Source organism: Sus scrofa, chromosome 13, assembly GCF_000003025.6.
Source record: "Sus scrofa isolate TJ Tabasco breed Duroc chromosome 13, Sscrofa11.1, whole genome shotgun sequence".
Classification (NCBI taxonomy): domain Eukaryota; kingdom Metazoa; phylum Chordata; class Mammalia; order Artiodactyla; family Suidae; genus Sus; species Sus scrofa.
In genome coordinates, this window is record NC_010455.5 from 65,364,212 (window position 1) to 65,376,622 (window position 12,411).

At 49.3% G+C, this 12,411-nt stretch overlaps 1 protein-coding gene across 1 annotated transcript in view; it reads right to left on the reverse strand.

The window, feature by feature from the left end:
• Positions 3,385–12,411, reverse strand: part of SRGAP3 (SLIT-ROBO Rho GTPase activating protein 3) — a 392,297-nt gene continuing 383,270 nt past the window's right edge. Inside the window, 1 exon segment of the mRNA XM_021071097.1 lies at positions 3,385–8,638. Coding sequence (XP_020926756.1) covers positions 8,225–8,638 — 414 coding nt within the window. The 3' untranslated portion in view covers positions 3,385–8,224.

The following is a 12,411-nucleotide window of genomic DNA, read 5'->3' on the forward strand; positions in this document are numbered from 1 at the left end:
CTCCCAGTGTGGGTGTGTTTGCCCACCTGGAAGTTTCCCCAAGCCCCTGCTTTGGGATTTTTATGGAGGCTCCCTCAAGTCAGCATGACCATTTATTAACACCATTTCTAGCTCCTCTCCCTCTGGAGAAGGGTGGGAACAGGCTGAAAATTCCAAGCTTCCAATCACAGTTTGGTGTTTCTGATGACCAGCCCCGCTTCCAGGAGGCATCCGGAGCCCAACTAGAGTCCTCTCATTAGAACAAAAGATGCTCCTAGTGATCTTATCACTTAGGAAATTACAAGGGCTTTAGAAACTCTGTGCCAGGAACCAGGTAGAGACCAAAATATTTATTTTCTATTATCTCTAAGCATACACGAAGTCCAGCTACCAGGGATTCAACAGCTCAAGGAAGCAATCAGACAAAAAGAGACCATAGAGTATCTACCATAAATCAGAATTCTTCACAGATCATGAGCAGAGGTCACTGTTACAGAATAAAAAAAGACTTAAGAGGCATAGCCCCATTCTACCCTTGTTGGGCTCCTAGTTTGAAGAAATCAAACTTTAAAAGACATTTTGGGGAATAACAAATTAAATTTAAATGTGAACTATGTATTATATTATACTGGGAAATTATGATTAATTTTATTGGGTGTGATAATGGGATTGTCATCAAGTAGAAAAACGTCTTTTTTAGGGATGATGCTGATGTGTTTCAAGGTAAAAGGTCATAATGTTGGTGATTTATTTGAAATTTTTAAAAGATAAATTTGGAAAATTTTAATTTTTTAAATCTAGGTGATAGCATAATAGGTTACACTATTCTCTTTATTCTGTAAGTTTCAAATTTTTGCAGTAAAAATCGGAGACCAGATTCCCACATGCCATTTTATAAATGGCCACATGAGGCAGTAGAGTATCAGGATAGATGTGGGTCCAAGCTTTCAGGAAGAAATGCAGAAGGGCAATCACCCCCATGCATTATTCCTCGTGTATTTAATTTACCTTTCACTAAAAGGCCTGTGAAGGGCCTATAAGGGCACAAAAAAGTCAAATTCAGCCCCGTCCCTGCCCTCCTGCAGCCACTTGTCTAAGTAGTGTCTGTGTATCTGGGAGCCAGGAAGGGATGGTCACCAGAAGCCTCTCTCTTGGTGGGTCTGTGCAGACTTGGGTGCCTATGTGTTCCCCATCACTGGAATGGAGGCCTAGGCTCAGCATGTTGGAAACAAAGAAATTAATGTGGGGGCAGGGAGCAGGGGTAGTGGTGAGGGTGGAGCCAACCATCTGTGTTTTGAGTTCACCTCTTCCACAGGTTATTCAAGTTTACCGCTTATCAACCGTGATCTTGGGAAAATTACTGAACTTGATGGAGCTAGTAATAGTTCATACCTTATGGTTCCTCTGTTGAAGAGAATGACACAGTCCACATAAGCTGCTTAGAACTGTGCCTGGTATATAGTAAGTGCTTAATACGAATGTATATACATACACAAAGGTTCCAAGGCCCACTGGGGAAAAGGAGAAATTTGGCTTTGGGACAGGGGTCGCTGGAATTAGGACTCTCCAAAAGGCAAGATCGTCAACGTAGCAGCTACATTTATTGAGGGTTCTCCCTGTGCCAGGTACTGTCCCAAGCACCTCCTATGTACTAACTGACCTACTTCTCATGACAAGCCTCCAAGGCAGGTACTGTTACTATCTCTGCTTTAGAGGTGAGGAAACTGAGGGGCAGAGCTATAGAGAACTTTCCCGAGACTTCTCGGCTGGTAGGGAGGGGAGACCAAGATTTAAACCCAGGCAGTCTGAGCTTGGAGTCCTCATTCACGTCCACGAGGTGGCTGTACTCCTCTTTGGCAATGGGTGCTGTGGGAAGACAAAGCATTTACCTAGAAGCGGGGATGTCATCCTGCATTGAGTCTGTCTGTGGACCTGGGGGAGGGGTGACAAAAAGATCCAAGATCCTGCTCTGACTTCATTTCTCAAGAGCTCCCCCTGGAGGGTGGTGCCCTTGTTACACTCCCGGGACTTGCCTGACCAGCATCATTTTCTCAGTCACAGATAGAATCCATCTCTTCCTGTGGGGGAGCCACTCTTATCTTACTTCCCACCAAGTGTTCAGGCAAGGCTGACCCCAGCCTCTAGCTCAGTGATTGGCCCATGGTAAACCTGTGACTTAAGCTAGGCCAGAGAAAATCTGAGACTTTTACTCATCTATTGGGAAACAGATACACCTTTTTTTTTTCTACATGTGTAGTTAAGAGCTAGGATGTAAGCTTGGAATCCCTTTGTGTCACTTTTGCTGTCATGTGGAAAGAGCCAGCCTAGGAATGTAGACGACATGAAGGAGAGCAAAGCTAGGGGTGGAGGGACAGAAGCTTGTGACATTGTTGGAACACCTAGATTCAGTCCTGCCTGAATCTCATTTTCCTTTTTGTTCAGATGGGGCAGAATTATTCCTTTTCATTTCAGACAGTCTGAGTTGGGTCTCTGAATCCTGATGTATGCATTTCTCAACAGCATGAAAGAAAGCAGAAAGGGCCAAGCTATTTATCAGGGCATCAAAGACCTAGGAGAACTGGTCTATGTTCAGTTAAAAGAACAGGCATGTGAAGAAGGAAACTCTTGTCCCATAGATTACAGGACTCTGTCAGCTGCCTCTAAAGAAGGTCTGTGCATTGGCTCCGTGCATAGGCCATTGATCTCCACATTAGAAAGCAAATAAGCCCCTTGTGGGGTAAGATGGGGGATATATGGATGGGCTCAGATTCTGACTCCTTCTCTTCCTAGCTTAACCTTGGCAAGCCACTTAGCCTCTCAGAGCCTCAGCTTACTTCTCTGCAGAATGAGGTTTGAAAAAGGTACTTACCTTTAATAGCCATTTTGAGAATTTGATGAGAAAATGCATGTAAAGGGCTTCATCTAGTGCCTAGGACAGAAATATGTGTCAACGAACACATCACACACACACATACGCACGCATACAGAAAAATTCCTAGGGACTGTATATGTGACAACAGGTGCTAAAATGTAGACAACAGGTGCTAAAATGGTTCATATGCCGTCACATTGGAAATTGGTATCCTGTGGCCTTGGATGAGCACTCTCCCGAAGGTGATCTCTGAAGATGATGGCTCCCCTTTCCCTTGCCTTTGCCATGACAGACCCAGTTCTTGCTTTACCAGCGGGCACCCCCCACTTACCTCCTTCATTTAGCTCGTCGTGGACATGCTCCTCCTTGGAACCTTGGCCTTCATCCTGTTGGATCTGAGCTAAAGGACATTTCAGAGATGCTTCCTGGGGGAAGCACACAGACTGTGGATGGAGGGTAGAACACTCCCCTCCTCCAGGACCTCCCCATCCCCGACAGGCCACCTCCCCTTTCCAAAAAGCCACCGGAGCACGTTTGAGAAAAGTTAAGCTGTTTTATTTCACAGGATAGCTCCACGTCAAACCAGCAGGCACCATCAGAACACGCGACAGAGGATCCAGCCAGACGCTACAGGACGGGCGCTGGGGTGTAAGGTAGAGAAAGGATGTCTGGGAAAGGGCAACACATCTCGTCACATGGGGACAGGCAACCAGCAATTTCCTAGGGTGGTTTCAATTTGTTTTTCCTGACACAGTTTGGGGAGGAAGGAAACCAAAGAAAATGAAATAGACCAGCCACTCTGAAGCAATCAGAACCAAACCGAATGCCAAACCATGTAAACAGTCACACTGCCGGGAACTAGAACCTGGGCAGAGACTCTGGCCAGAAACTCCTTCCATCTGAGGAAAGCAAAGTGCACTCTGGCTGTTCTGGTTCAAGGCTGTCGTTGGCCTGGGGCAGTTAACCCAGAAAGGAGGTGTCAGCAAGGGGCAGCGCGGGCCATTCGGCCGGTCCCAGAGGATGGGACAGCCGATCGCTGGCCAGGAGGCCTCCGACCTGACAGCCAAGTCCCTTCTCCCAGCTCCCCGGCAGCACTGGGTTTGTGGGGAATTCTCTACACGCTGCTCAGAGGAGCGGGGCCCCAGAGAACCGGGGCGGTTGACAGGAAACGTCAGCATTAGCTCTGCACAGCAGAAAATCATCTTACAGCACCTGGCTCACCCTGCCCTGCCCTTTTCCTCCCCGACCCCCCTCCCAGGGCCCGGCAGGGCCCCCGACACAGCTGGGAGCCAGCCTTTTCTCTTTCTGGGTTTCTCAGGAGGATGAGGCGTTTGCTCTAGTGTGGAACCGTCTGAATGTGTGAAAAGTTAGGAAGAGAGAGACTGGAAGAACCATTACATGAGTCCGCGTGGTTTTCTGTTGGCCGTGTGCGCGCGCTCAGCGCTAAGTCACCACCAGGTCCCAGGAAGTCCTCTGCCTTCGTGCTTCCCGAACAAGAGAGAAACACCCCGACCAGGCGCTCCGAGGGCCTCCGACGGAGAAGCCAGCCCCACGCGAGGCCCTGCCCCGCGCTGGCTGCCCCCCTGGGCACCATCACCCGGCTCTGGAGCGTTTATAAGGCGGATGCTGAACTGCTGGTTCGGCGGGCAGCAGAGGGAACAGCTCCACTTCCCCGCGTCTCTTCGCACTCAGATCTGTTCACAGGAACCTTTCCTCCCTTGGGAATACGTGTCTCTCCTGTCCCTGGGCCCCGGGGACCTCAGAGAAGAGACTCCCCAGTCTAATTCCCAAGCTGACAATTCCCTCCAGCTGTGCGTGCGCTCCGTCCGGGGTTCAAAAGGCGCTTCAAGGTGAGAAATCGTTAGCACTGAAAACAAGGAAAGGCAAGAATTTTTTTCACAGAATCCCACAGCTCAGAGCAGCTCTTTAAGAGGAAAAAGGACTAAAGGGAGAGAGGGGAAGTGGGGTAAGGAGTGTGGCTTGTTCTTAATTTTATCCAAGAAAGGTCCTTGGCGGCTGGAGGCTGGGCCCCAGGCCCAGGAAACTAGACCAGGAACGAATTGTCTTTGGTCAGTTTTAAATGAACATCTTGCTGGCTCATTTCTAAAGTAGACTGAACACCAATTACACATAAAGACAAAAGGCTTGACCTCAGGGTAAATTGAAGGTTAAGAAATCATTCTGTGAAGCAAAAAATAAAAATAAAAATAAAAATTGCCCGTTATCAATGAACTGATCAGTACAGCTTTCAGGAATGGTGATGGACAAGTAGGTAAACACCACTTCTCCTCGTACAATTGGTTATATTGAGGACTACTAACTAGGTTACTACATTTCCCCCACACTCACTGTACAGTTAGGTTTCTGGTATTTGTTTTTTACATTGATCTATCTACTAGGTGCAAAGATTTGGTGAGTGGCATTGGCTATAATTTAGTTGTAGCCTTTTTAAAAATTACAGTTTCACATTTTAACAGTTACTTTCCAGCATGTAAGCAAATACAGCAATATATAGTGAACTAACACAGGCAGGAGTCAGGAAGAGAATGCCAATGCTGTGACCATGACCGTGGGCGGGCCTAGATGCATGTGGAGGGGGCCTGAGACATGCAGGGCACCAGATGGGGGAGGTGGCGGGGGAGTGTTTTTCCATTTGGTTCTGCGTCAAGGCTCAGATTTGGGGCTGGATGACTGGGGTGTGAGCTTCCCTAAATGTGAACTCATCAGCCGTTTCCCAATGGAAAAATAGGTGCTTTAAGAAAACAGCTAAGGCTCTGCCTTCAGGTAATGTGGTGAGAGGCAGGCCTATTTACAATAAGGAAAAAGGTGACATTAGTCAAATCAGAGGAAAATCCCCATGATGTGACTGGTGTTATGTATATCAGGCAACAGATTTGAAAACTCACATGTTCTCTTTTCATCTGGTAGTTACGGCAGAGGATGTGACATTTCACACAGGAGCTCCTGCATTTACGGTCTGGGAGTATCTCTGGGGTGGAAATGAGGAGTCTTGTATCCTGCCTGCACATCACAGCATCCTTGCAAATAAATGACCTTAGGGGCTGGACCCAGCCCCACTCTCAGCCATCTATTAAATCCTGGACCAGTCACAGCCATCCCAAGGCCTTGTTTCTTTTCCTAAGTTGTAAAATGGGGATATCTCTATGTGCTCAAGGGCAGAGGGCTCCTAGCTGAGGCTCTTTCATTTCCAGGCGTTCTAAGCACAAGAAGGAAAGTCAGGTTCATTACTGGCTTCTCCCTAGCATTCTTTTTTTGTGCCCCGCTCCCCCTTTTCTTATTTTTACAGTTGCACCTGTGGCATATGGAAGTTCCCGGGCTAGGGGTCGAATAGGAGGTGCAGTTGCCGGCCACAGCCACAGCCATAACACAGGGTTCGAGCCGCATCCGTGAGCCACACCACAGCTTGCAGCAATGCTGGATCCTTAACCCACTGAGCAAGACCAGGGATCTAACCCACATCCTCACAGAGATAACACTCGGTCCTTAACGCACTGAGCCACAACAGGAGCCCCAGTGCCCTTTCTTAATTCTTCGCTCCACTGTGTGCTCTCAAGGCCATTCCTTCAGACAAGGCAGCATGACTCAACCTCCCTACACACCCAGGGAATGTGGCTTCACAGGTGCCTCCCTCTGCGGTCTGTTTACCTTTTTATGGAGGAACAGAGGAGGGGGTGACACTTAATCAGATGGGCTGAAATGGGAATGATGGAATTGCAAGCATCAACAGGTGATATATCCGGAGGACTGTGTTTTGTGGCTCTTCATGAAGCTGGCAGGAAAATTCCACTGCCCCCTTCTCAAATGCCATTAGATTTCAAAAGGAAGGTGCTGGAAGGTTTTACCTTACTGGTGACCATGAAAAGGGTAGTCATGTTGGCACAGTGCTTCCTAGTTTGCATGGCTTGCTGGCTTACATTCTGTCTTCACTCACTTCATTTTATGGAAGAGGAAACCAAGGCTCTACGAGGTGAGTGACATGCCCCCCAATTCTATCCCCCTGGTTTCAGTTACATTAAATGTTCTGCTGGAGGTGGGCGAAGGGAGGGGAAGGGGGAGAAGAAAGCTATTTCATTGCATAAACTCCACCGGAGCAGAGTGTTCTCGGGGATGGCAAGTGCCAGGGACTCCCTCCCCAGCCCTGGTCTGAACTGGGCACTTGGGCCTGTGAGCTTCATGCAAGAGGCCACCAGCCAGAGTGTATCACGGCCTGATTTCAAATTAAAGCGATGGGACGTGAAGCCTCCTTGCCTGTTTAGTTCCAAATCTGACACAGTATAATTAGTAGGAAGAGGCAAAGAAAAAAATTAAATATTTTGAAGGTGGTATAAGTTAAACCTCAATAGTTACCACAGGTTTATTCCTACAGCGTTTCTAGGTTTTGAAGTGTTCCACACCACTGCGTTTGGTTTTTACTTTCCTTTCTCCCAACCACACATAATACTGTGCTACGATGGGGCTCAGGCTCTCACCATCCCCTCTTCTACGAACGAACAAAGGACGCCGTGGTCAGGGCTCTTCTCGCCAACGTCCTCCGTGCCTTTGGGGTGCAGATGGCCTTGGCCTCCAGGTGGAAAGGCAGGGTTTCTGGGGTGGAAAGGGAGGGGCTCTGTGGAGGGTTCCCCACCTTTGGGAGCAGCCTACCTGGGGTACCGCCTGCCCCACCCTTCCTTTAGGGGCAGACTGTTCTGGAAGGCCACGACTTCTAGAGACAGTGGGAGACTGGTCTTGTTTTTTGTTTTTCTGCAGGTTAGTGGTATATTGCTTCACTCGCAGTTACTGTGGGCCTTTGAATTCTCCCAGAAAAGTCCCTGCAAATCCCACCAAATAACTCAGCGGGAGATGTTTGGTGGCATGGGTCTGAGGTAAATCTAAGTTTCGTAAAAAGAAAAAGGAGATCCTATATACATTTAGTATGTGTGTCCAGATCTAGTATATGTATACAGGTGCATAAATATATATATACACACACCTACAGACACATACATACACACGTGTATACACACATATATGTACACGTGCGTATGTATGTAGAGAGAATGTCGAGAGAATACTTTTCCAGTGATGATATTCGGGCCAAGCCATTTAACCTCTGCCACAGTCTCAGGAGACGCTCTGGCTGGACCGCTCCTGCACTGCTCTGGCACTGTGTTCACACAGGGGCTGTGGAATCACGCAACGCAGGTGAGCTGCAGCTCGGGCCCGGGTCTCAGCCCCGCACAGACCTGCTCCCAGGAGGACCTTCTGGTCCCTGCCCAGTGAGGCCAGGAGCACTGGGAGGATGTGGGTGTCACAGAGGCCACCCTTGGCCCAGGTGGCCACAGCAGGCTGGGCGGTGCTGCTCCTCCCGGCAGGTCACATGGTGCCTGACTTGTCAGCTGAGCTGCTGGGGAACATCTTTTCTGTGGGCGTCACGGCCGGGCTGCCCACGCCTGAGCTGCTGCTGCTGCTGGACCGATGCTGGACCACGGGCCGCACAGGCCGCATGGGGGGAGGGCGCAGTTGGGCACCGGCCAGGCGGGCAGACAGGGCTGGCTTGAAGGTGGTCATCATCTCAGTGGAGGAGCTGCTGCTGCGGCGCATGGCAGCGTCAGGGTCACGGATGACGATGGTGTGCAGGGGGCTGGCGGGCTCCGAGCTGATGGGGCCTGGTGGGTTCTTCAGGGGCTCCAGGGTGTCCAGCACCACATCTGGGGCCTGCTTGACCGTGTTCTGCCTCTCCAGTTCCCGTAATTCGTGCAGAGCCGTGCTCATGGTCTTCTCGATGTCCTGGGGACAGAGAGGGAGCTAGTTAGAAGAGAGTCTAGGGGCCTGGGGTCCAGTCCTTCCCCAGCTGCTAACCAGCCTGTGGGCTTCATAGGGGGGCTTCCCCACAGGCCTCAGGGCTGGGATGCAGAGGCAATCCCAGGGTGTCTAACAAATGTGAGGGAAAATCAATACGGGTATGGCCAGAACAGGAAGCAGACTTAGTGGATGGTTCAAATCCTGTCTCTGCCACTTCCTTGCTATGCTTGGGCGAGTCACCTTACCTCTCTGAGCCTCAGAATTCTCATTTGTCCATTACAGGCAAGTGTAATACTGGCCTCAGGGGGGTGATGAGTGTATAAATGATATGGTCCCTCCGAAAAGCTTGGCATGGCAGCTGACACAAAGTAAGCACTCGAAAATAATGACAACAACAATGACAATACTAGCTAATACCAAGCACCAAGTCATGACCTTTCCCCTAATAATTCATTTAATCCTCATACTTACCTGGTAGGAACTACCGTTATGCTCATTTCACACAAGGAAATGAGCATAACTAAGTAACTTGCCCAAGGTCACACAGCTAGTTAGCAGCATAGATGTCTGGCTCCAGAGTTGATGCCTTTATTATTATTTAATATATTATTTAATACATGCACAGACATATATATATATATCCTTGCCACATAGGAAAATTCCTTGGAGGTTATATATCAGAATGTCACTATGCTCACCTCAGGATAATGGGACTGTTACTTTCTTCTCTGTATTGTAATTGGAAATTTTTTTTTTTAAATGGAAAATTTAAAAAGCAACAAGAATCCAGAGGGGTGGCCATGCTGGCCTCGGGCTCAGCATTCCAGGAGGGGCACTGGAGCTGGCCAGGGCCTTGAGCCAGAGCTGGGGCCAGGACGCAGAGCCTGGGTTTGGGAGGGAAAAGACTCCTTTGCCACTGCTGCTGGACAACCTTGGACGAGTCTCCGTCGCTCGTGGTCCAAGTGCTGAAAGCCCACTGTGGGCTATGAAGGTGGGATGGACAGTGGATGCGATGAGCTTCCTGAACTGCTGGATGCAGGTTCTCAAATTCCCTTCAGCCAGGGTTTCTCAGGGATGCTGTCACAGAGGCAGGAGAGCTGCTCAGACCCAACTGAGCCACCGAGGGGACAGTGCTTCACACTGCTCCTGGAAGACACTGGCACAGCCTCAGGCTCAAGGACGACTACTGAGACAAACCTGCTTTTCCGCCCTGGGGCAAATTTGGAAAACCTGAAAGTCAGGTTCAGACTGAGCTTGGGCGGGAGCCTGGAAGAGTCCTGATTGACCCCTTCCCAGGTCTTCTTGACTTTCTCTCCTCCCTTGTCCTGGGGCAATTCCTACCACATGGGCCCCCAGTACAGGCTCTAATCTGGCCTTGGGCAGAGTCCCAGCCTATCGTTTCCTTGCTTTGTGGACAGACTGCTGATAATTACATGATGGCTAATACTAGCATGTAAGCTTCCCCATGACATTTTATCCTTTGTCCATAAGACTGTCTACTTTAAGAAGGCGCTGTTTGTGCCTTTATCCACAAGGATGGGGGCGGGGGTCTGCATGATGGGAGAGAAGACAGCCCTCTCCCCACCTCTGCTGCATCCCAACCCCACACTGATGAAGCCCACTCACAAGCCCCAGTCTGCTTAAATTAAGTCCCCTGTTGACATCACAACTCTCTGTCTGCTCTATTCCAGAGTGAGCTAAAAGGCAAAACTAATAAACACAATATAATTTTCGCCCCTCCACCACCATCCGCACCACCACCACTCTACCCTCGCAGAGTGTGAGCCAGAAAGACAGAGAGCTCAGAGAAAGAGCAGCTGAGTTGCTTAGGCGTGAGCCTTGCATTAGCTTGAAAGGTAATGCCGTGATGTCCAGAGTGGAGGCGCAGAGAGGCACTGGGGGAGGACGGACAGCAGGGGATAGTGATCACTTTTCACCTCCTCCCACAGGAGATCTTCCCGCCTTGGATGGCAGTGTTGCAAGATCCCCAAACTGCCTCTTTAACTGGGTTCAAATGTAACTCCTAAAAGACATTTTGAGACCAGAGAATTTCAGGTCACTACACCTACTACTCGGATTCTCCATGCCACAGCTCCCCTCTGTAGCCTGCAAAGTGCTCATCAGAGCCAACGCAGAATGGGCTGGAGGTCGTCCAGTGTTCCCTTGGCTATTTACATATGGCTTCCAATGCTTTGCTATTTCCCCCTGTCCATGAAGCAGCTCTCAAATGCCTGCAAATGGAAAACATGGGCAGCGCCCCCCAACTTATTCTTTAGGCCAGTCTCACAAAATGCTCTGTGACTAAAGGTCAAAGAAGTCTGGGAAATGGGTGCCTTGCTCTCTTTCTTGAAGATTCGCAATGCACATCAACATGTTTAATAACCCTTGTTGCAGACAAGCCGTGCAACTTCGTCAGACCAGCATTCCCCAAACCTTCTTGACCTATTTTTCCTCCATTAACACCCCATGCAACTAGTCTGCTGTGGGAACCACACTGGAAATCCTGGCCCAGACAGCATTTGATTCTCTATGTAAAGGGCTGTGAACCTGGCCTCAGCTCATCCTCTCCCTATCGTGGCCCTCGGTAGAGCTTCCAGGTGATAGTGGACGCTAGGGTGATGCTTTCCAAGAGGATGGCCTTCAGAAATGGAGGGACCAGCAGGCTGCTTAGCTCTTCTGGTGGACCCATGCCAAGGTGTGATCCCCAGGGAGAGGGCATCAGGACATGGGGCCAAGCTAGATCCTGAAGGGATGAGTTCTTTCTGTGTTGGCATCCCCTTAGAACCCTCCCTTGCCTCCTCTAGAACACAACCTCCAAGCTACAACTTTCCTTCCCCCTTGTGAACAGGGACTCAGTGCTGCTCTTTGTAACAGAATTCTCACAGCCTGGAAGGTTCTGATTGTCTCTTTTCAGTGGGAGAAGACACTGGGAAGGGGTACTCAAGGGGCACCCAACCAAATTCCAGACAGAAAAAATAGGGAAACTTTTGAACTTGATAGAATGGTCAAAACACATGAAAGCTGTTATGCAAATTATTAAACAATTTAAGCAAACTGTTGCATAACCATTTCTTAAACAACTTTGGTTTGTTTGGCAAGTGTAAAAACCACACAGGTTTCTCATCCAAATTTTTAAAAATTGTTTAAAAAAACACAACATTCTAAGCTGTTTAGTCCTGCCTACCTTCTGCAACTCGGTGCTGTCCTCTGGGAGGACATCTCTCCCTGTCTCAGAGCAACCCCTGCATTTTAGACTCAAAACACAGGTCCCACTCCTTTAAGGTTCCTGACTTAGCTGCCATTTCCCGGCTGTGTGTGTTACTAGTTGGCAACTCTCTCTTCTCTAAACCACAAGCTCCATGTGGGCAGGGCCTGGGTCCATTTTAGATCATTATTATAGTCTCAGTGCCAGTCAGTGATTGTCACACAACAGATGCTCAATCAGGATTTGTTAATAGATGAATGAATGAATGAATGAAAAAAACGAGTAACACAATCTTTCTGTCTTGTGGAGACCCCCGCCACTACCACATCCCCCTCATCTGGGAATCCCCCTCCAGACCTGGAGACTTAGGCCTTTGGTCTTTACAGGAGCCCCAGCCAGGGGCTGCACCCATCCAGCCTCTGCTCCCACAGGGAGACCAGCTCACTATTTGTGTCCTGGCTCAGCCTCAGCCTGGCATGAAGGGCCAAGTGCTCCCCAGTCTGCAGGTACCCACCCCTCCCCTCTACGGGTGTCAGCTGGGACAGTCTGCCTT